Source organism: Fusarium oxysporum, chromosome 4 (assembly GCF_000149955.1).
Source record: "Fusarium oxysporum f. sp. lycopersici 4287 chromosome 4, whole genome shotgun sequence".
In the NCBI taxonomy this organism is placed as follows: domain Eukaryota; kingdom Fungi; phylum Ascomycota; class Sordariomycetes; order Hypocreales; family Nectriaceae; genus Fusarium; species Fusarium oxysporum.
Window position 1 is genome coordinate 3,011,832 of NC_030989.1, and position 23,037 is coordinate 3,034,868.

Here is a 23,037-nt window from a genome sequence, read left to right on the forward strand (position 1 = left end):
TGCTTCGTGCACTGCAACCAGACTTGAGCTGCATGCTGTAGATCATTCTTCTTAGCTTGTGGGGTTTGTAGATCAGAGATGAGGAAAACTAACCTGTGTCGATGCTCATTGAGGGACCGTGCCAGTCAAACTGGGTCGTTCATGTTAGTTCTGCACCAGCGCTGTAGCGTTCCACTCACTGTTACAACGTTAGCAATTGAGATATCAGATTGAAAGAGTTACTTACCAAAGTATGATACACGATTGGACATGACGGCGCGAGAAACGCCAGTGCCCATGTAGGTGGGAATGTCGTCCCAGTCTTTGGCAAGCATTTGGGCCCTGCATGCATTGTCAGTAACATGCTGAGCGTGCAGATATATGATCTGAGCACTTACCAGTCGTCACACATCTGTCCCACAAATACTGATGTCTCCATGTCAAGATCGGTCAGTTCTGCAACCGGAAATATGATCTGTAGTGTTGCTGTCAAAACTCACATCTGAGCCCTTCAAGTCCTCCATCGCCCTGCATATTGTCAGTGACTATCTTGTCACGGGCACAAGGGATAACTCACAAGCCTGCATCGACAACAGAGTCATAGACAGTCTCCAGCAACAACCTCTGCTGAGGATCCATAGCCTCAGCCTCCATAGACTGAATACCAAAGAAGCCATTGTCAAACTTTGTAACATCCTCATCTAGGAAGTAACTCTGCGTGACATTGGTAGTACCATGATGCGTCGGATCAGAGTGGTAGAAAGAGTCCACATTAAACCGAGCCGGCGGCACTTTCTGCAGGACATCTCGGGATGAGCACACCAGATCCCAGAGCTTGGAAGGTGTGTTACAGCCGCCGGGAAAACGACACGCAGTGCCAACCACCGCAATGGGTTCACTAGTCTTTGAGAATTTTGTCATTGTAAAAGATAGTAGTAGTGTTTCAAAAGAATAATTCTCAAAGGCAAAAAGTAAGGGGCTTCACTAAGTTCAGCTTGGTATAGCTAACAGTGGCGTTGACTTTATAAGATAGTGGATGGGAAGACAGAACCTCAGGACTTGACTTGTTTTGCCAAACACATGGGAAATCTACTCGATACTCTATCACGACTACGTCCTAGATGGGAATGGGATTCCAGGGGCTTGAGCATCAAGGATTCTAAACGGCCTCTCCACTCCGCCTTCACAGCCGCTCTCACTTACCGGATGAACAGTTCCTTTCCCGGTCCCGATAGTCCTACTGCCACGCTCGGGTAACGGCTCGAAACTCTTGGGATTCAGCCCCCAGTGTGCATGTTATCACGGTCCGTTGCAACTCTGCAACGGTAAGCTTATCAAAGAAAGCGGAGAAGATTTGGTCACTCGAATTGACCTGTCGATTATTGGTGATCAATGTCGCAGAAGGATTGTGGTGAAGTTTCATGAGTGGCGTCTTGGGTAGATACTTTCGAGTCAAGTATAGAGATGTGTTCGAATAATGATACGGTTATTGGTGGAATAGGATTCATGGAGTGCTGATGTGATCCGAAGGATGGGCAAGGTTCATGCAGGTGTTTGTCATATCAATAGATTGCGTGAGTGAATCGAGTTGAGAGAGATAATGGTCTGATATCTGAAAAGCCAAGATGCAATATGATGAAGTCGCTGACCTGGATATCTGTAAGCTTGGTAAGTAGATTCTATTACATGCAGTATTATAATAGGTTATAATTAACTAGATAGTAATTATATACCCCTATTTAAAAGTACTTTTTATAAATAGAAAAATAAGGCTATTAAGAATATTTTATAATTATAAGTATTAAAATACTACGCCACCCCATGCACATTGGAGCGGCGATGGGGCGCATGGGGTAGCCTCAGCCGAAGGCCGTGTGTCCGCGGGCCGGGAAGCTATTACTACTACTACGTACTGATCCAGTGCCATGGCCATTCTTGGTATTATATATCATGTAAGGACTCCGTGTAAGAACCTGTCGTTTCCTAAGCTCCTGATCCCTCATCTTCATCTTCATGCCATCCGGGGGAGACCCGTAGACCAGGTGATTACGATCAAATGGCGCATCTAACATCAAACCCTCAAGCGTTTTTACACGAGAGACAGCCACGTAGCTTAAACCGGTCTGAAAGTCCCGGCAGGAGAGATCCGTCACGATCATATCTTCTGTGATGCTTTGTGACTTGTGCACGGTAATAGCGTAGCATACGATCAGGGGAAACTGCGTGCGAGCGCAGAGAGTGGCTCCGATGAGAAAGTCTCTCTCAACTGGGAGAATTGGGACAATCTTTTTGCCATCGGGGGTGGTCAGGAACACCGGTCCGTTGTACTTGTCAAACTCCATCATGATAACACAAGGAGGATCTTGGATGGGGTCAGCCCCGGGTGCCCAGCCGATGTCGTAAACCGTACCGCGAGCGCCGTTGCAGAGGCCAACGGGCTGCCAAAGGTTAGACGTCAGCATCAGACGAGCGCCAATGCATATAGGGATCTGCTTCGCAAGGTTGCCCGCCTTGTCATCAGGGGCAGCAGCCGCACCAGGGCCGACGTTCTTAGCTTTGACCTGGACGACTGGCCGGCCGAGGCGGTCGAGGTGATAGTGGTTATACTCGTTCACCCTATCTTTGGTAGCGTATACTCGCAGGGCGCTGGAAAACCTCGCGACCTCTCGATCGTCTAGTTTTGCCTGCACGCGGGTGGACAGGAGCTTCCAAGACTCCATAGATAGTTGGAGCAGCCGCAGTTCCCCGAGAGCTGTGCGAAACGCCTCCTGGTCGTCGCCGCGCTGCCTCTGAACAACCTTCAAGAATACTGATTTATCGAAGCGCCTATATGCGTTCCTGCCCTTGATCTCTACTCCCTGCACCTCTTTGTCGTAACAAAGCGGCTTCTGTAGCACAGGGGGAAGCTGGAAGAAGTCACCAACCAAGAGGATGTTCAGGCCGCCAAAGAACTCCTCATTCCTGTTCGGGAACGCCTCGCGGAGACGGTCATCGATCCACGATAGCTGACGCAGTCCTAGCATGCTCTTCTCATCGATGATGAGGTACTTGATATCCTTCAGCTTCTTCTGGAGCTGGGTCTTATCAACGGGAGATAGAGGCTTGAAGTCCTTATTGATTGGGAGGTGTAACAGGGAGTGCAAGGTAGTGCCCGATATCTGGTTTCCTGCGACGCCCGTTGGCGCAGCACGCCAAACAGGTGTCCCCCCCCCCCTGTCGCGGATTGGAGGTGCGCGGAGAGCAGGTTAATGAGGTATGACTTGCCAGTGCCGCCTCCGCCATCCACATGGAGTAGCAACTGAGAGGGATCCTGGGTCAGGAAGTGGCCCATCACCGTATCGTATACTATGCGCTGCTCTGGATTTAGGGAATCGCGAGCCTCCAAGGGCTGATCATCCACATCAAGGTCAAGGGTGTTTTTCCGCTTTGCGTTGCTTCCAGTAGTCGCTGTTGAGAATGCCATCATCGGCATACCGCCCAACACGAGGGGTCCAATCGTAATTGATGTCAATGTCTCGGCGGCCGAGGATGTCGATGTCCTCTTCCTCCAGTGGGCGGTCAGGTAGCATGCGGGCGAGTTCATGCCAGTCCTCCTCCGCGATGGGCTCCTCATGGATCTCAAGCTCAAATTCATCCTCCTCTGCCGTCAATTCATCTGTATCTGGTTCCCCATAATGATCGTCCGCATGGGTATCATGGTGCTGTCTGCAGTGCATGTACGCAGCCGTGAAGGAATCGAACCGCTGCCCGCCCACAACGAGCAACTCTTCTGGAGAGCGATGTGGATGAACCATCATCAATTTAACACGGCAGAAGTCGTTAAACTGGGAAGAGGCCTCCATAGACTTGTATCGAGGGAAGTAAGACAGGACTCTCTTCTTCGCGTGAGCAGCGAGTCTCCTCCACGTGTTGAGATTGTACGATTGCAGGTATTCGAGATAGGTTATATCCTCATGCTGGTCCTTTCTCTCTAGATATTTCCTGTAGCTGCCGATGGCCTCGTTGACATCTCCGTCCACACGATACGAACGTGCCTGTCGCTCCAACGGACGGCAGTCCACGGTGACAACCATACGGGTGCCTTCTTGCAGCGGAATGTTAAGCAGCAGATGGGAAATCTCCTGCGCCGAGTAATCTCTCTCGGCAATCAGCTTGTTCATCAGGCGAGAGGAGAAGGACAACAGGGGCTGAACGTGCGATGTGTGAGGCAAGACCTGGTCTGCAAGCCTGGCGAAAGACTCGGTCTTCTTCTCAGATTTACTGCAATACTTCGCAGCGTACGTAATAACCGCCTGTAAGCTGGTGCAAGGAGATATGTCGATATTGGCTAGCCAGCCTAGGATAATCGCAGGATTGAAGTTATTCATGAGGCTGTCATTCCGGGCCGCCTCAAAGACATAGTACGACCTGCCTTCCTTCCTGATCACTGCGGCCAGCTCCCGCAAGGCACGAGGGAAGTCAAAACGACACTCCCTCTCTGGATTGGCAACGTTTGCCGCCTCGATATCCGCAGCGGCACCTTCCATGTCCCTCGCCAGATCACCGGTTCTCTTCCTCACGCGCAAGCAGTACGTGGTATTGCACTTGTGGCGCTGGCAGCGGTTGACGATTTGTGAGAGCCGCAGGAATGTCATCTCTATGCTCAGGGGATCCACGCTCAGGGGATTACCCTCACCCTGAGGCATAGTCCTACTCGGCTCAGGGTTAATGGCAGTGACGTGGAATCCCCATGTGCGTGCAAATACATCACGAGCCGCTTCGTCCTCCATGTCGGCCCCTGGACAATTATCCATCCAGTACAGGCCGTGGTTGTGTGGGCTACCACGGCCTTGCCATTCGTACCGATCCCAGTAATCTGTGATGCTGAACTTCTTACTTAGCACGATATCCCGAAAGAGGGTGTATCGGCGGTAGAAGTGGAAAGCAGCAATGTGAGGGTTCTGCCGCAATAGGCGGCGCGATAGAGCCATCCTCTCCGGCTCGGTGGCGGCTAGCCAGTCGTCATACTGGGGCATGTGCTGGTAGAGACTCCGCCAGTGTAAATCTGCCGGGCTAAACGTGATGAATGCACCAGGACAACCAAGGTTATAGGCATAGGCCTCGAGGTCCTGCCTCTTTTTGTTCCAGAATGGACGCGTACCGCGAATAGACACCGCATGCCTTGTGATCGAGTTGATCAGCGCCTGCGCCTCGGGGTCCTCGCTGTGTTCCAGCGCCTGAATAAGTTGCTCTCGCGTCAGCGGCTGCTGTCTCCCATCATGTTGCTTCACGAAGAATCTGGACCGCGAACGTGCTTGTGACCGCATTAGCGTGTTGAAGGCGACGAAGCGGAAGGTCGGGTGGCGTGCAAAACGCCCGTCGTGCCAGCGCATCGCGTGCTCGACGTAATCCTTGTAATCAATGGAGCGCAATCGAGGTTCAACAAAGTCGGCTCTACCGTCAGGAAAGAGGCAGGGAAACGCCAAGGAGAGTAGGGCATGAGAGCGATTGAACTCATTAATGGGTGTGTGTCGTATATTCGGGAGCTGCAGCTCGTGTTGCGCCTGCGCCTGGAAGCTTGTGGAAAGCTCTGAATCAGCTTCCGACTCTCCGGCGAGAATAGACCGCAGAGCATCGAGCTCCGTGTCCTTTGCCAACATGTCTGGCACTGCAGCCTCGTCCTCCAGGTCAGGCTCTGCCTCCTGATCTTCCTCGGGTCCAACATCCGCAGCCTCCACCTGACTCTGGGGGATGGCATCCAGGACATTGCCATCTTGGGGCAATTGATTTAGCCTCTCTTCGTCGATGACGACGCATCGATACCCAGGATGATGGCGCCGGAGGTAGTCTAGCCATATGACAACCGGCTGGCGGCGGACACGGAACTGGCGGGTGAATTGCCGACTAAGAATTGCGTGGGACGACGTATTGGCAGGACGTAGTAATACAATGTTCAACTCCTGCGGCAGAAGCGGGAGCTGGTTGTACACTAAGCCAACCTCACGGAGAAAGTGAACTACGTGCCCCCGATACTTGTACTGCTGCCCTCGCACAAGCATAATGTTCACGTGGACGTGAACACGAGCAATCAAAGACTCTTCGGTAGGCGTAAGCTGGGGCAACCGGGCCGGTACAGGGCCAAAGTCGAGCTGATTATCCGCAGAGAAGAAGTACGGCTCGTCGGGGTGGCGTTTCTCATCTTTTCGATAACAACGCGCACAAATGCCATCGCAATCGATCTTCATCTGGAACCAACACTCCCGGCATCGACCGCAAAACTGCATTTGGTCATTGTCCAGCTTTGTCCAGAACTCGCGGAGGATTGCCTTATCGCGACCAGTCAAGGCGCAAGCCTCAAGGTCGCCATTCCACACCGGATCTTGCGCATGAAAGACCGCCGATTCTTCAGGTGGAATTATCACTGGACTCCGAATACGCCGTGGCGGCATCGACGATCGAGTTTGCCTTCGAGATTTTCTTGGCCGCCCTCCTGTACCAGGGGCAGGACCACGGCGACCACGCCTTAGCTGTGCGGAAGGCTGCCGCAAGCGATGGCGAAGAGGGCTTCCATCCACGCAATCATTATCGTCGTTCTCGTCTTCGTCCCCTAGATCGGAATCAGACTCTACCCCTAATTGTTTGAGGTACCTCCGTGGTCGATCAGGTGAAAGCAGCAAGTTGAAATAGTCATCGGCGTCAATATCAGATTCAGAGAACTGTCCCCTGTCATCCCCTTCCTTGATTATCCCATCCCCATCTAGAAACCCACTCGGTCGTAGTTGATCTTGACTCCCATCTACGTTCCGTGGTTAGCCTGAACAAACTACTGGGGCCACAGAACAAGGATACCTTCTCCAGGACCCTCAAAATCTTCCAAGAAGCCAAGTTGAGATATTGTGGGAGTCAGTGACACAGTCTCCCCTGCACGGCGTCGTGAACGATGGTCGCGCTGGATAACAGCCAGCTTGGCCCTCGCCCCAGCCTTCAAGGAATCATCTTGCGAGTCCTTCCCCCCCTTGTGGACCCTGGTGGCCAAGTAAGGGTAATCCACACCAGGTGTGCTGCTTCGAAGAGTAGATGGATCAGAATGTGAGACGAGTGGATGGGTCGTTGGCTGCACAGGCGGTGACGGAGCTAGAGCCCGGAAGAGCCGCGAGCTTTGTTGGGTTGGTGGAATTGGCGTCCCTAGCACTACGTGCGGCTGGCTAATTGACTCTCCGAATAAACTCCTAGCTGTATGAAGTTGCCGTAGCTTCTCTGGCGATGTAGGCTGGGTTCCGGATCTCTCGTTGGGAGGCGATAGGCCAGCATCTCCTTCGGTTCTCTTCGTGGCAGGTCTGCCAGGTGAGGATGGACGAAGTGCAATGTTCCGCAGCGTCTGGAGCACGACTTTGGATCTAGAATGCTTCATTTGATGAGGGTTAAGAGACTTATAGACGAGGAAGGCAGAACTTACATGAGAAACGCGCTGGTTACGGCAGTCTATGCATTGCTTAGTTTGCCCAGCAGACTGCCTCTTTGCTCTGAAGGCACTCTCCGGTCTCTCCTCCCCACAACGAGCACAAACAACGAAGAGTAAATCAGTAGAGAGCTCTTCGGGGTTGAGACCGATATCCATTACTCAATCAACGAGGCCATATCGAGACCTGTCGAATTGGGGAGATGAATTGAACGCGTGGTACTGGCACAGTACTGAGTAAACAAACAATTCCAAATGGACGCAAGCTGCCGGCACTCCGCGTGAGCCTTTCAGGGGCCAGCACCGATTGGCCCCACTCTTTTGGTGCCATCAGCCAGTTGCGCGTTCTTTCGCGGCTGGCCATACAAAATCTGGACCAATCAGATTCCGAGAAACTTATTTATCCCTGTCTGCACCAAACCCTCATTACTCGGGAAAACTTATGAATTAATGTAGAGTCAGCCTTCGGCTGAATAAGTATTAGTAAAATATATATAAAGTTTTAAGGTATATAAAATGTATTTTATATATACTTAGTTATTAAGGTATTAAGATATATTCTTTTTTAAAAGATTATTAATATTAAAATTAGTATTTAATACTTTTTTTTTATAACCCTCTTATAAGCCCCTTAAGTATAATATTTAATCTCACACCCAGAAGTAAGCTGTCCCACATATGGTAACATGGTTTATCCATATCTACCCGCCTTGCATCATACCACTCGCCCGTTCGCCATTTACGCACAAGTTCTCCATATCAACTCCAGGATTCAGCTCCTTCAGATGCAACAGTCATCAGCCAAGCGTAGCCAAGCGTAGCCAAGCGTAGCCAAGCTATCAATCTAGATTCCTTCTTTAGTCAAACCTGGCTTCTTGCTCAAGTGGTGTGACATAAACACCATCTTGCATACGAATTACCAGGATGCTGACATCAAAGCAAGTTAAATAGAGCGTCTATTTCGACTCTTCTATGACAGGGCCCAGGCAGGCAACGACAAAACAATGGAGCCAATCAACATCCCAAAGTCGCAGCGTGCTCTTATCGGCACTGAGCGTGATACTCTCGAACTGACAGACGCCGCACCGGTTCCTACCCCTGGCAAGGGATGGGTACTGGTGAAAAACGTGGCGGTGGGCCTCAACCCCATCGACACTAAGCTTACAAGTGGATATACGGTCCATGGAGCAATTGGCGGCTTTGACTGCTCTGGTAAAGTCATCGCCCTCGGTCCCGATGCCTCAGACAGTCCTCTCAAAATAGGCGATGAGGTTGGAATCATGGTGCTTGGCATGAACCGGTCGATGCCAGACGTGGGAGCGTATTCCCAGTACACTCTCGCTCAGGAGGATTTCATCCTTCGCAAGCCACCCGGGTACTCCCTTGCTGACATGGCGTCTCTCGGCACTGTCTTCATGGCTGCAGGCCTAGCCATGAGGCGGCTCGAGCTCCCCGGGACACCCCTGCAACCCTCGCCAACACCCCAATACGTGCTTGTCTACGGGGGTGGGACAGCAACAGGCACCATCTTCTGCCAGTTGACGCGACTGGCCGGTCTCCTGCCGATTGCTGTCTGCTCCCCCAACAGCTACGAGCTCGCCAAGAAGTCCCAAGCCGTTGAGTGCTTTGACTATCGCGATCCCAACGCTTCCGTGGACGCAATCAAGAAACTCACCAAGAACGGGCTCAGATACGCGTTTGACTGCATTGGCTCGGTTGACTCAGCGCGCTTCTGCTTCCGAGCAATCGGCCGAATGGGTGGGCACTACGAGACGGTGCATGTCCCCCACGAAGCCATCACGCGAACTAGGAAGACGGTTAAGTCGGGATTTACCTATGGGCTTGAGATGGCGGGGTTGGATATTGACATGCCTCCGCCTCATGGGCGGCCTGGTAATCCCGAGCTGAGAAAGTTTGGCGTCGATCTTGCGCGGATGCTGGAGGGATTGCTCCGCGATGGTAAGGTCGTTCCACATCCTGTTCAGGTGAGGGAGGGTGGATTGGAGGGCGCCCTACAGGGCTTAGAGGAGATCAAGGCGGGGACTGTTAGGGGCCACAAGTTGGTTTACTTGCTTTAGACAGCGATTGTTGAAGCTTTTCCACATAGCAGACAGTTAGATAGTGAGAGCATTACTATTGAACATTATTTCGTAATTCTGCCATTGATTACACCACATCATATCACAATACAATGTCACATCTCATGTTGCTTTTTACTTCTTAAAGGAATGCTCTACCCTGCAATCGATCAGACCACTTTCATGATCCCTGCTCCACAGATGTTGGTTGGTCAATACCCAATTTACGTCAGGACAATCGGTGTCTTTCTTTGTTCCGTGTCAGATTTCGCGTATTGAGTTCTTTTTCCTTTTCGGAAACAATTTCCATGTTTCTTAGTTCCGCGGCTTTACAGATTGACTATTGATCTTTTCCCTTCGCGCAGCCACCGTGGTCAGTTCGACTGCATCACATAGAGCGCTTCACGATGAAGTTCCTGAAACGAAACAAGCCACCAAACGAGGATGAGCATCATGTTGTTCATGATGCGAGAGCTACTGCGGAGGAAGAGGCTGCCATTGACTACCCTCACGGCATGAAGCTCGCCCTTATCATGACCTCTGCTTATCTGAGCATGTTTTTGGTTGCTCTGGTATGCGATGCTCTCTCGCAAATCATCCCAATTGCTCGCAAAAGAATACAGTACTTCAATCAGAAGGGCTAATAGATCAATTGTCTACAGGACCGATTAATCGTCTCGACCGCCATTCCAAAGATTACAGACGAGTTCCGCGCCGTCGCCGATGTCGGCTGGTATGCATCTGCATACTTCATGACAACATGTGCATTTCAGCTCATGTTTGGCCGACTATACACATTCTTCAGCGTCAAGATCATCTTTCTTATCAGCATCTTGATCTTTGAAGTTGGCTCAGCTGTCTGTGGTGCTGCGCCATCTTCCACTGCGCTCATCGTTGGTCGCGCGATTGCTGGCGTTGGAAGTGCAGGGATTTATGCTGGTGCAGTTATCGTGACGGTGTACTGCATTCCTTTGGAGAAGAGAACTCCTTACCAGGCTGTTGTTGCTGCAATCTTTGGTGTTACCAGCGTTTTGGGTCCACTTCTTGGAGGTGCATTCACAGACTCCAGCGCAACTTGGAGATGGTGCTGTAAGTTCGACCGCCTTTAAGAAATTAATGGTCACTAACAAACATCAGTCTACATCAACTTACCCATAGGGGCTGTTGCTGCCGCCCTTCTCGCATTTTTGCTTCAAGTCCCCGATCGCGCAACTGCTCGCCTCCCCCTCAAAGAAAAGCTCCTTCGTCTCGATGGCCTAGGATGCGTTATGCTTCTCGGCGGTATCATTAGTCTTCTTACTGCTCTTCGATGGGGCGGTACAAAGTACCCATGGTCCAACGGTCGCATCATCGCACTCTTTGTTGTTACTGGCGTCTGTCTTATCGCCTTTGTCGTTATCCAGATCCTCTTTCCGAACCACGCAACTGTACCGCCGCATATCTTTACTCAACGCAGCATCGCCGCCTCATCTTTCTCCATGTTCTGTACTGGAGCCACTATGATGACAACGCTATACTACCTCCCCATTTGGTTCCAAGCTATCAAGGGCGTCAGTGCTGTTCAATCAGGTATTCGCCTTCTGCCCACTGTCGTCGCTCAAGTCGTTGCCTCATTTGTGAGTGCTGGTGGTGTACAAACTATTGGACAATATATGCCCTTCATGCTTGTTGGCAATGCCATTATGTGTGTCGGTACAGGCCTTCTCACTTTACTCAAAGTACACACTAGCAGTGGAGAATGGATCGGTTACCAGATACCATACGGCTTCGGCTTAGGCATCACTCTTCAAATCCCTCTCATTGCCTCTCAGACTGTGCTGCCCTTGGAAGACGTCCCAACAGGCACTTCTGTCCTGATCTTCTGTCAGCTCTTGGGAGGTGCCATCTTTGTCAGCGTTGGACAGAACCTTTTCACAAATGAATTGGTGAAAAGAATCAGTGTTATTCCTGGCGTTGATGTATTCAATCTTCAACAAGAAGGTGCTACCAGAATTCTGGATGGATTGAGTGAATCAACAAAGCGGCTTGTTCTTGTAGCTTACAATGCCTCTTTGCGGCAAGCATTCCTTTGTGGACTCATTTTATCCTGTATAGGCTATCTGGGAGCTGTTTGTATGGAGTGGAGGAGTATTAAGCAGAACCAGCCAAAAGAGGAAACACCAATGACTGAGAGCACAGAGACCAAGGAGACAACAGGGGAACCAGTTGCCGAGAATGCGAACACGAATGGCAACAGTAGATCATAAGATCAGATATGAAATAGCGGCATTAAAATGGTACATTAGAAAGGAACTTTGGGTTAAGCTATAGAACGAAACTTGATTATCATACGCTGCTTACCCGGTACTGAGTACTTTTCTGCCCGGAGAATACTTGAGTAGAGTTCACACTAAATGCGCCCTAAACATAAGCTGCATGACTCGAAAAGGGCTACTCATAGCGCTCCCGAGTAGTGCCCGTGCGCCAAGTTTTTCCGACTCCCCGTTGAATCCCTGTCAATTACGAAACCGAATCCGTCGATTGAATCCTTCCACCGTTACCCTACACATTATCTGCCGCGACCTTGCTTCTAGAGTGCCTGTCAATTTCACATGGAAGGATCCACATGGCGTACTATGTATGGTATTCCGTAAATCCCATGCAGTTTTGTAAGATGCGAGTAAGCACAAGGTCTTGGGCTGCTTGGCGATTGTAACGTCGTTGATGGGCTGCGAAGGCGTAATCGCTTGAATCTTACTTTGCTGCCCGATAACTTTCCGGAGAAGAGAGACAACAATTCACAAGTTCCAGTTGGAGATTCCTATGCTATTTGAGATCAATACACATGTCAGCAGGAAAAGTTCTTGGCTAACAAGCCCTATGGAGCATGAAAGCCGCTGACATTAAACCAACAGGCCAAAAATACCTACTCTAAGGTCTGCTAAATCTATACTAAGTTATACTAAAATTACTTAAGTCTTTGTGTACTTTAGGGTAGAGGTCCTAAGCGTTTTTGTCTCCCCTTTCATAAGGTACCAGCTTGCATATGCACTTCAAACAAGATGTGATAAGCCAAGAAACGTAGTATTAGCCAAAACTGGAAGTAGATTCGACGACGGAGTCGATTTCAGGACAGTGCCTCGATAAGAAAGTCTCCCAACAATCAAGCTCTATTTCTCGGAAAGCTACTTCGTCTTCCACTCTATGCAGCAACTACTCTCTGTATACAGCAACCTGACATCCATTCTTATTCAACTGCCCAATACGGAAAGCACCCACAAACGGCGTCGGATCCCTACACTCCAACCTTTTGTAAGTCTGCGCCATACGAGCAACCATATACCCACACTCATTCATAGTCATCATCTCACCAGGACATCGTCTTGGCCCGGTGTTGTACGGTGTAAGACTCAGCCCCGGACGCATCTTATCAAAGCGGTCCGGGTTGAACTCCAAGGCGTCATCGCCCCAGTAGTCTGGGTCTTTGTACATGACCGCCTTGTTGATCTGCACAATGTTACCCTTGCGTACGCGCACGGGCTGGTCGCCTTTTGGACCGCCACCTCGGGGGAGGGTCGTGTCGCGGACTGCGGCGCGGGCGATGAAGAGACCGACAGGGGTGATGCGATGAGCTTCTGTGAGGACGTTTTGCAGAAGCTTCATGCCGCGGAGACTGTTGAAGTTCAATTCCTTGCCCTTCACCTCTTGACGTAGTCGCTCCCAGATTTCAGGCTGCCTGGCCAAATTCCACATTACATTGGAAAGGAAAATCAGAGTAGTCTCGTTGTTGGGTACAAAGAGCAAGCAGAGATGAGATCTGACTTCATCGTCATTCGGTAACTCCCGAACCATGTGCCAGCAGACGTCCCGTCTCTCCGGCCCAACAGGAAGACCCTTGCTGATGCGCTCCTCGCGCTCTTTGAGTTCAGCACGGGCCTTGGCAATATGCTTGTTGACATAACTGTGAATTGTACCAACAACCTTGTACCATGTCTTCCACGGGAAGAGCCAGAGAACGCGGTGCAAGAGAAGGCGAATTCGTGCATATGCCAAACCAGTGATGAAAGCATCAGTGGTATTATTGGTCTCTTCCTCAGTAACAATATCTGAGTAATCACCAAAAAGGAATTGGAGGTTGAGATTCAACGACCAGGTTCGCAGATGGGGAAACATATCAAAAGTCTCGCCATCAGCAGGAATGCCCGCAAAGAATCTCTCAGCAAAAGGCTCCATGCGCTCAGTATTGGCATACCACTCTCGCATGAAGAATGGCTTGACAAGCGCGCGAGCAAATTCCCAGTCTTTGCCATCAGCGCCGACGATGCCTTTCTCAGCGAAGGGCTGTCCAGCTTTGCTGTTGTAGCGAATTGGACCGACTTGAAAATCTGCAAGATTGTTGGCCACAGTCTTGAGGTTCTCAGGTTCAATAGTCCAAATCTGACGCCCACCAAGGAAGGTGAGAGCAAAAGTCTTGGGCATCTTGGCGTGTAAGCTGTCAAGCCATGGGACGTAGCGGTTGTTCTTCAGAGCTAGTAGCATAGCAACGAAGGCGTCAAATCCATAGAATGGATCCAATTGCCAAAGAGTTGGGACGTGGCCGAAGCCCATTGCCTTTTCTTGCTGTCTCTCAGCGACATATTTGACGAAGGATGTGAAAGCAAGGACAGCAACAGTGGAAGATAAAATAACGGGTATAGAAGTAAAGTCAATCCGAGAGGGGATATCAGCAACATAGCCTGGTATGTCTGTGAAAAGGCCAGGTAAATCGGCGATAAAGCCTGTAGAGTTTGACATGTTCTCTTGTTTTGCTTCTAGTCCCGGACTTAGAAGCGCAGTTTTGTGAAAGTCATAGTGATCCAGGCTCTCTGGTAAAGCTTCACATATGTAATGCCTTATTCACAACTGGTCGTTGATATCGCCTGATTCTCAGGAAGGCTGACTGGAAAAGGTACAAACAGTGGAAGTACCTTTCCTAAGTTTCCTGCACGACTATCATCTTCTGATGCACGCAGCTGCCAGGGAGGCGCTGACGCCCGCCCACTTCATGTCTAGGCATCTCACCTCTTCCCGCGTCTATCAACCGTGATCATACCATCTTTACGCAAGCCCAGTTTCCTCAGAATCCCATCACAATCCTTCCAACTCTATCAAACAGAATCCTTCTGCCTCGCTCAAGAAGAACGATGATTGGCCCTTTTAACGCAGGAACAAATCCCAGTTCTTTACGCCGTAATCTCGCATGTAACAATCTGCATTAGACAACGTGCCGTCATGCAAGATTATAAGCGCACGTTGGCAACATCAGATCATATGTGTGGGTTTGTCTAAGCGAGTGTCAGATCATGCTTGCGTTAATCAAACCCTTCCAAGCCTCCCTTGAGTGCCGTCTTGCCGGTAACCCAGAAATGCACAGTCGTGTATGCACATAAGACAGATGCCACCCAAGAAACTGTGGAGCGGGTTGTATCAGATATGGGCCGTCCCGCTTGTAAGCCGGGAATGTTGTTTTGGGGGAGGGATGAGAGGATAAGGTTATATACACACCATAAGCAAAAGATGCCTGAAAATTAGGGATGGTTTTTTTATAAATAAGTATATAATAAATTACTAATATTAAATAGTATATTAGACTTTTATATTTTAATTAACATATGTATATTATTATAGAAGTTTATTATAAGGTAAAAATAGGTCTGTTAAATACTATTAATAAACATTTTATATTACATAATTAAGAATATTATTAAAAGTTTTAACTAAAAAGTTAAGTATATGATTATATATATGCTATCTTTAATAAGAAGAATAAATTTATAGAATAATTTAAATATATAATAGTTAATATAATATTAAATTACTTAAAAACTTATTTAAAAAGTTTACTTAAACTTTTGTCTTTTTTTAATTATTAAGGACTAATACAGCTTTTCACATTTCAAGCCAGAAACCCGTTATCAGGCAGTTCAATGTCACCTTTAATGCCCTTCATACTATAAGAACTTACAGCAGGACACCAAACAGCATTCACTACAGTAAAAAAAGCTCATAGCCATCATATCATCCAGCATCTTGCATACCCATCATGTCCCAATACGCCACCACAGCAAGGACCCTCTCCAGAGCCCCTCTCGCAGGAAAGGCCTTCTCCCCCGCCCTTCCAACTCTGGGTAGGGCAGCACCCCCATACCAATCCAAGTGGAAGCGAACAGCTCCTGTGCCGCTTTCGGGAGAAAACTTCCTCGATGTTCTGTTTAACCGGACACCAGTGATCAAGCAGCCTGGCTTCCTTGGCCGTGAGGAGTGCTTTGCTCATGAGAAAGCGTTAAGTCATAGGATTGCGCCGTATAGGTATTACACTGGACCTCTTTTGCAGAGGGTTGGTTGTGCGCAGTTTGAGTATCAGGCGCAAGCTGCTGCTGACTTTGAGAACCGCAAGAATGGTACGTGTCATCTCGTCTTACCTACTGGAACAGGTGATCTAACATATCTGTTGTCAGAGAAGGAAGAATACTTCAAGGTTGCACAGTCTCTGAGTGGTCTCCATCAAGAAGTTGCAGACCAGACTGGAGTCAATGCCTGGGAGAAGGTTATAGGAACGCTCCGTGCCCTTCTGCCGGATTATGAGATTGTTCGTGCATCAGAAGGGCCAGGGAAGACATACTTCTCCGGCAACTTTCGTGCTCTAAACGACTCAACTTGCCTTCACTGCGACTGGACACCGTATGATGCCGCTACTGAGGACTGGATTATCAATCAGGTAAGCTTTTTTCCGACATACCTCATCACGGAGTGTACGTCTTTCGAATTATTCGTATAACTAACCTGCTCTTCAGGTCACTCACCAGGCCGTTTTCAACTTGTACATGGCACCCGTGAAAGGTGGCAGGACTTGGGTGCACGACGTTGAGTGGAGTGAAGAGTGCCTCAACTTTAGGGATCCTGATACTTACGGCTATCGTGATGAGATTATTCATGGCCGCCAGAACGTTGTAGTCAAACCCGAAGTTGGTGATCTGTGGTTCTTCAACTCAAGGAACATGCATCAGGTTGAAAAGGTAGAGCCAGAGCCTTGCCCCGAGCTTGGCCTGCCGTACAGACCACGACTATGCCTTAGCAGCTTCATTGGACTTCTACCTGAGCACAAGACTGGAGGCCGTCCTCGTTTGATACTGTGGTCGTGAAGTCTTAAAGTCAGGGAATAAGTTGAGGGTCTAGATAGTATTGATACTAGTGAATTATTAGACCGATTTGATGAACACAAACAACCATTCTAACAGGGCTATAACATGCTTCCAAGTTGGAAACATTTGCCTGCTCATAGCCCGTGTGGTAACTAAAGCACCCATAGCTCTACTCTTGCATGGCCTAACCCCGCCCTAATGATTCAAGCCTGAGACCCAAGACTCTGTTCGAACCGTACAACTTTGGCCAATGCCTCCTCCATCTTAGAACAAATCTGACGGGAATTTTCAAGCCCAACACTGATCCGGATAACATGCTTCGGAAGATCGTACTTTTCGAGTTTTTCCCGCACATTGTATACAGCCAGCTGGACAAACGGAATCGCAAGAGTGAAATTGGTCCCAAAGCTCGGGCCTTTGCAAACATCCAGATTATCGTAAAAGTACTGAGCAGACTCCGGATTGTGAAATACCACACTGAAGGCATTGCCATATCCTCCATTCTTTCGCCGGTGCCTTTCATAGTTCTGGATTGCCGCAGGTCGAGATGGATAATTGACGTAGGCGACTGAAGGGTGGTTTTCGAAACGATCTATAACGATCAGGGTATTTTCATTGGCTTTCTTCACCCTTTCAACCATGTTGATTGAGTTTTGCTTGAGGACTGCAATGTCCTTGGGGAAGCACGTCACAACTGGATACCGACATCTGAGGGCGTAGTGCAGCTCCTCATAATGACCAAAATTAGGATTGACGATGACGCTATACCGGGGCCTGTGTTAGCGGTCGGTGCTATCGAGCCTGAGAGTTTGGTACAGGGCCACAGACCTTCCTCCTGTCACGTTTGCTGCTCCGCTGAACATCTTGGTCAAACTAGTCGTGATGATATCGACGTAGGGCAGGAGGTCGACGTTGACAAAGTTGGCAACTGTTTCATCACAAACGACGATGAGGCCGTACTCGTTTGCCAACTCTCGAATCCTGTGGAGGGTTGGGTGAAGTGAACTTGATATTACTCGGCAGCTCACAGAAGATAGCGATGATTTGCTCGTTAGTCTTCAATGTAGACGCAAGCTGATCCAACTCCTCCTCATTGCCCAATTTGAAGGGTATGACGTCTTTCCAGGTCCCCCGACGAAGATTTTCGATCGTCTCAGGATAGATCCAGCTACAGAGGAAAACGGTTATCAATAATTTCTTTCCGTTACGGAGGTATCGTAGCTCACCCGAATGCAACAACGAAGCTATCTGGGTTGTTAACCGCGATTACTTCTGCAGCGTTGTAAATTGCATTCATGCCATTGGGAAAGATAAATACATCTGTGGCCTGGACAGGCTTCAGGTCATCCCTTTCAGAAGTAGCCAACTGAGCAATGTGGGCTTTTAGGTCTTCAAGATCCCTTGGGCCACGCTGAATCCAGGCTTCGGATGATCGATCGTGAGAGGGTATGTCCGCAGTCACTGGTTTGACATCAGGAGGATCTGAGATGAGTTCGTCAAAATGCTTCAAGCAATATTCGGCGTGACGCGTGGTAATGCCGGTGCCAAAGTTCACCCAGAACTCCATTACATATACCTTAAAGTCGGGGGGAACGAACAACGCCGAGAAAGCAAGGTAATCATTTCCATTCGATGAATTCGCTGCTACTGGCGAGAAGAAGCGGACGTGATGGACTACAGCGTTCTTTTTCCGCAGCTGTGCGGCGTAGTCGTCGGCGTCATCAGCAGACGGAAAGATATAGCAGACCAGATCGTCTGAATCGAATTTCAACCGTTCTCTGACACGTTGGATGAGGGATCGGATAGGCTTGCCGATGAAGAACCTTTTTGATAGCGTCAGAACAAGAGTCTTTGTGGTGAGGTCACATAGGTTGGCCACATACCGCGGGTAGCTGTAGTCAATTCTGTCCAACACCGTCTTGTCTGCGCTCGCAAGGGCAATGACGGACTCCCAGGTTGGGAGCGAAGAGCTAACTGCCTAGCAAGTGTCAGCACAGGTGCCGGACGCCATCGAGGGCACTTACATGAGGTGTTCCCGGCGGATGAACGTGCGCTTCATGCAAGGGGAGAGCTCGGAGGGAATTGGGGTAGACCCAATTCCTGCCAGCATTAGTCTCACTCATCGTGCTGAGACAAGGATACCAAAATGAAGTCAATGAATAGTCCACTAAGCTTGTGGTAACGTAAATAAATCTTTGCGGCCTTTAGGATCCAGGCCTCAAGGAGATGAAGTCTGCGATTGATTGTAGATGGTAACGTACAATGAAGGCTTAGAGCAATATAGGTTAAGAACGACGGGAGATTCAGGCCCTCTGTCAGGGAAACGTTTCTTTCCAAAGGGCATCGCAAAACGACATTTTAGTTGGCAATCACAAGGGGGGGCAGGTCCAGAGGAAGGTCCAACGCCTGACAGGAGAGGGGACTGAAGCAGGAGGTTAGGCTGCTCCTCCATCAATGTGATACCAAACGTAATCTCGTAACACCAACTTCAAAAATTCATTATAAGGCATTTTGAGAAGGGAATAATATTCTTCCTCGTTGACACCGCTTGCGAGATCTTTGTTCAATTCAGTTGCACAGGCGGAGTTGCTTCCGCTCACAATTACCCTCAGTTGTCCTATCTTCTTCATGTCTCTTAAGAGGATACCGCAACCTGTAGCTCCAACTTGCTATAAGCACAACGTGCACTTGTGAGAAATGCTACAGGTCCTACCCTATCACTTGTGTGACTGTTACCTGAATCACCCTTAGGGAGGAAGAAAACTTCTAATATTAAATTAGAGTACTAAAATAAACTGGTGTAAAGGCTTACTAAAATATACTAAGCATGTCTCAGTCTTTCTATCGCTTAGAAAAGAGTTTCTGGATTTTCTTGCCTTCCCTTGACCACTACGTAATACGTCGTGTTGGGTCCTTTCACAGAATGTGAAAACAGGTGCACAGTTCCCCTCTTTGACTACCAAAAAGGACAAATTTGGAGACTCACAGTATTTCACAACTTATGGTAGCGAATATCCTGACATTTCTGAGTAGATGATTTGCTATGACACGCCGTACAATTCTCACTACTAGAAAGAGTGGTCAACAAACCGAATAACCTTTCGGCCTGTCTCACTCAGCTCAAACCCAAGAACATTATTTACAAAAGTGATCTTGAATTTGTGCTCGTTCGAAACACTGACATCTAAATATGCCTTCAGAAGGTCCAAAAGGGTTTGCAAGTGCACAGTATCCCCCGAGCTCTGGCCGCTCAGCAGACGAATCTCCAACGAAATTTCTTGTGACGGTTGCATCTTCTCTAGTATCACCTGCCACAAGAGAACTCCCGACTGAGGATCAGATAAGATCTTGTTCAGTTTGTCGAACTGAAAGTCGCATCCATCCCACATAAAGCTGAAGCGATGGTCGCGGCCCCGTAGGCGGAGAACTCGGTAATGACGCAGATCATGTTTGGCAATGCGACCAACGGCCTTGTGTGGTAGGGAATGAAGGGATCCTATGTCTCCAGTTATGTAACGTATGACAGGATGGCGCAGACGTGTCAGTACCGTTTGTGCAATGACACCTGTTTCTCCGTCTGGCAGTGGCTCGGCGATGCAGCCGCTTTCACCCGCAGTGCAAGAAAGCGGGAAAACTTCGATAACTGTCATTCTTGTATCGATTATAAAGTCGTTGCAGTTGGTTTCAGGATCTAAATCCACAAGAAACGGGCTACTTGCTCCATACGGCCCAGCCTCAGCACCTCCGATTATGGAGTATATGATTACCGGACCAAGCACTTCATAGATTTGCGCTCTTTGTATAATGGAAAGCCCTTCGGACGTGTAGATCACTTTTCCGATCTTGATCCGCTTCTTCATGTCTGACATGGTTGATATCTGGTGGACAATTGATATGATCTGACTGCTGTCGCCGGCGAGGACGTTGACGTTGAAGTCTTGCAGTATCTGTACCACAGTGGGAGGTGGGCATTGATGCCCAGCAGCTAGCACAGTAGCTCCAGCATTTTCTAGAATCTCCAGTGTTAGATCAAGTGATCTAGGAGGATGTAAGCGGTGATGTTTCTTTGATGGCAACGCTTCTGCATACCTGTACAAGCTGCCGCCATGATGGGTCGACAGGACCCAGTCCCCACGTTCAATGATGCCAATCTTCTTAAGGAACTCGCCAAAGTGGGCCCTATGCCGACGATTCTCAAACGCATCTGTCGCGAAGAACAAAGGCTTCGATACACCGCCACCTCCGCCCGTAACGCTGGTGTAGACATTATGGCGATAGGTGTTCCTTGGGTCGGTGTCGTTAATAAGCCGCTCAATCACGGTATACCTGATTCCGTCAGACAATATCCCAAAGAGGCCCAAGACACATACAAATCATTCTTCAGTAGCAGTGGCCATGCTTTTAGATCAAACTGTTCGAACTTCTGTGCTGCTTCCTCCCTCGCATCCTAAATGGCATCTTCATCTGGTGGATACTGAGCTGAGCAATAGAATGGGTGCATTTGTGCAACAGCAAGCACGTCTACCAACGAGTATGCCGGGCTGGGAGACATCCTGAATTTCAGCAGTGAGCATCGACTGTTTGGATCATGGTAGCCTCCGTAGTCGCTTCTCAACGGCAATATTAAATTGTTGAAGCGTGGAAAGCATTCCAGTGACTTTTGATGTAGCATGCAGTGGTCAACAAGTTTGAAAGCGTGATTTATGATAGCACCGGTTAAAGTTGCCTCAAAACTCCGCGTGTCATTGACATGGCTTGAACTGTCAAATGTCTCGGGAGAGCCCCTGCCCGAGACACGGCTGAGTCCGCATATCCGTCATGTTCTGCTCTGACATTGAGGCCTACGTGAGTGCCCAACGGCCCCCGAGAACCACTGGGCTAATGCATGTCTTGTGTTACCATCAGCAAAAGAACCGATGTAAAAGCAGTAGTTCTTGCGGGGCACTGGTCGAAATTTCCCGAGAGGCTGAATACGTAAAAGGTCATTTGCACATCAACAGACTCTTCTATTTAGCTATCCGTGTCAATGGGCAACCTGTCTAATACAAGCCTCAAGGTCTAGCTGGCACTGATGTTTACTCTACATGTGAACTTGTTCTTAGCTTACAGAGATCCTTCGAATGACCTGCATGATGCGGAGGCATTCTCTACAAATAGGCATACAGCGATCAATGTAGCCGAGAACGACCTTATTTAAGAACAAATATTTGTTTTTTGTCCTATTTGAAAGATTGGTCCGTGATTCCCCTCCCCTTACTAGCTGTCATGATTGGAGATATTGAATGGTCGTGCATCCCATCTCACCCTCCGAAGGTGGCGCTCGGGATCGTTGATTTCATTCCGCGCATGCATCCATCGGCGGTTATCCATCAAGAGAATTGACCCCTTTGGCAGGTCGGACGACCTCAGATTCATCGCTGAGTGGGCCTGCACTTCACGTCGCACCAATACTGCTGTCAGCTCTTCCAATGCTTGCTCTGCCCGAGTGGTCAGTGGCGTAACAATGTCCCCTCTGTAGCGAATAATATTCGAGTGGGGATCTGGGGCGAGAATGCTGCCAGTAATAAATGATTTCTCGGGGTCTATGATGAACTCGGGTGGAATTTTCATCCGGAACTCGGGTGCCATCAAGGCTTTTCGTGTTTCCGATGATAGGAACTTAATGAGGCTAGCTACGTTCATCGCAGACAGTGTGCCACCTCCATACCGATCATGTTGTAGGACCTGGAGCGCGAAGTATCTCGGCAGTGGATCCTCATAGCTACAGTCGGTGTGCCATGAGAACTCACTCATAGTTTCAGACCGAGCATGATGAGCTCCTGTATGAGCGGCTGGTTTAGGCCGCACATCCCAAAACCAGCCTCTTGTCGCACTGTGAGCAATTGGCAAGCGATGACCCTGTTGTTTGTGCATACTCAGGATAAGATCCCGAAGGTAGTCACAAGAGTCATCGGGAAAGCCCAGACGGATCTTGAGCAGACCGGAAGTCTGAAGCTCTGCTACAACTTCGTAAACATGTCCAGGATCACGAGCCCAAGAAATATGCGGTGCATCGAGAACCCGAAGACTGTGCTGTAGGGTGCCATGGGAACGAACGAAATGACGATGATATGTCAGCCCAAGGGTGCCGAATCTTGTAAGACGCGAAAGTCCATGCATCGTAGCAAAAGACATAGCAGGATGGGTGATGGAAGAAGATCTCGAGATAACAGAGCCGTTGGAGGAAATTGAGTTTATTATCGACGTTAATCGAAGTACGTACCAGAATGACCTCTCTGTAACTCTAACTGGGCCTTGCTATTCTATGGGTCGCCCCAATTTCGACATCACTGCCGTCCTCGTTGTGGCTTTCTTGTCTCAGAGCACAGTTACGTCTATGGTG

The 23,037-nt window shown here is 49.1% G+C and overlaps 7 protein-coding genes across 8 annotated transcripts; 3 read left to right on the forward strand and 4 right to left on the reverse strand.

Moving 5' to 3' along the window:
- Positions 1 to 144: 144 nt before the first annotated feature.
- Positions 145 to 900, reverse strand: FOXG_03946 (uncharacterized protein; the record flags this gene model as incomplete). The annotated part of the gene is made up of 5 exons (XM_018381817.1): positions 145 to 178; positions 223 to 321; positions 378 to 435; positions 476 to 507; positions 557 to 900. The coding sequence occupies 5 exons, from the start codon at positions 898 to 900 to the stop codon at positions 145 to 147; spliced, it is 567 nt and encodes a 188-aa protein (XP_018238400.1).
- Positions 901 to 3,386: 2,486 nt separating this feature from the next.
- Positions 3,387 to 7,369, reverse strand: FOXG_03948 (uncharacterized protein; the record flags this gene model as incomplete). Its single annotated transcript, XM_018381818.1, has 2 exons — positions 3,387 to 6,754; positions 6,808 to 7,369. The coding sequence occupies 2 exons, from the start codon at positions 7,367 to 7,369 to the stop codon at positions 3,387 to 3,389; spliced, it is 3,930 nt and encodes a 1,309-aa protein (XP_018238401.1).
- Positions 7,370 to 8,377: 1,008 nt separating this feature from the next.
- FOXG_03949 (uncharacterized protein) lies at positions 8,378 to 9,593 on the forward strand. The gene has a single exon (XM_018381819.1). It carries the CDS (start codon positions 8,422 to 8,424, stop codon positions 9,493 to 9,495), a length of 1,074 nt encoding a protein of 357 aa, XP_018238402.1. The 5' UTR covers positions 8,378 to 8,421; the 3' UTR covers positions 9,496 to 9,593.
- A 162-nt stretch (positions 9,594 to 9,755) lies between these two features.
- Positions 9,756 to 11,889, forward strand: FOXG_03950 (uncharacterized protein). Of its 2 annotated transcripts, XM_018381820.1 has the most exons (3): positions 9,756 to 10,067; positions 10,158 to 10,584; positions 10,633 to 11,889. In XM_018381820.1, the coding sequence occupies exons 1-3, from the start codon at positions 9,903 to 9,905 to the stop codon at positions 11,739 to 11,741; spliced, it is 1,701 nt and encodes a 566-aa protein (XP_018238403.1). In that variant the 5' UTR covers positions 9,756 to 9,902; the 3' UTR covers positions 11,742 to 11,889. The 2 variants fall into 2 exon arrangements, with proteins under 2 accessions (XP_018238403.1, XP_018238404.1); XM_018381821.1 differs by having other exon boundaries at positions 9,756 to 10,584.
- Positions 11,890 to 12,584: 695 nt separating this feature from the next.
- Positions 12,585 to 14,727, reverse strand: FOXG_03951 (uncharacterized protein). The gene has a single exon (XM_018381822.1). It carries the CDS (start codon positions 14,266 to 14,268, stop codon positions 12,688 to 12,690), a length of 1,581 nt encoding a protein of 526 aa, XP_018238405.1. The 5' UTR covers positions 14,269 to 14,727; the 3' UTR covers positions 12,585 to 12,687.
- Positions 14,728 to 15,556: 829 nt separating this feature from the next.
- FOXG_03952 (uncharacterized protein) lies at positions 15,557 to 16,728 on the forward strand (the record flags this gene model as incomplete). The annotated part of the gene is made up of 3 exons (XM_018381823.1): positions 15,557 to 15,914; positions 15,972 to 16,231; positions 16,308 to 16,728. The coding sequence occupies 3 exons, from the start codon at positions 15,557 to 15,559 to the stop codon at positions 16,653 to 16,655; spliced, it is 966 nt and encodes a 321-aa protein (XP_018238406.1). The 3' UTR covers positions 16,656 to 16,728.
- A 130-nt stretch (positions 16,729 to 16,858) lies between these two features.
- FOXG_18695 (uncharacterized protein) lies at positions 16,859 to 22,829 on the reverse strand (the record flags this gene model as incomplete). The annotated part of the gene is made up of 9 exons (XM_018398834.1): positions 16,859 to 17,417; positions 17,484 to 17,636; positions 17,662 to 17,823; positions 17,882 to 18,633; positions 18,680 to 18,755; positions 19,746 to 20,693; positions 20,745 to 20,981; positions 21,026 to 21,102; positions 21,960 to 22,829. The coding sequence occupies 9 exons, from the start codon at positions 22,827 to 22,829 to the stop codon at positions 16,859 to 16,861; spliced, it is 3,834 nt and encodes a 1,277-aa protein (XP_018238407.1).
- Positions 22,830 to 23,037: the final 208 nt, after the last annotated feature.

What these genes read in the sequence shown, in the direction of transcription:
- FOXG_03949 (XM_018381819.1), top strand. Translation starts at nt 8,422, where the DNA reads ATGGAGCCAATCAACATCCCAAAGTCGCAGCGTGCTCTTATCGGCACT.
- FOXG_03950 (XM_018381820.1), top strand. Translation starts at nt 9,903, where the DNA reads ATGAAGTTCCTGAAACGAAACAAGCCACCAAACGAGGATGAGCATCAT. An exon ending in GCATGTTTTTGGTTGCTCTG is followed by an intron (nt 10,068 to 10,157) that starts GTATGCGATGCT and finishes AATTGTCTACAG; the next exon opens with GACCGATTAATCGTCTCGAC. An exon ending in CGCAACTTGGAGATGGTGCT is followed by an intron (nt 10,585 to 10,632) that starts GTAAGTTCGACC and finishes AACAAACATCAG; the next exon opens with TCTACATCAACTTACCCATA.
- FOXG_03951 (XM_018381822.1), bottom strand. Translation starts at nt 14,268, where the DNA reads ATGTCAAACTCTACAGGCTTTATCGCCGATTTACCTGGCCTTTTCACA.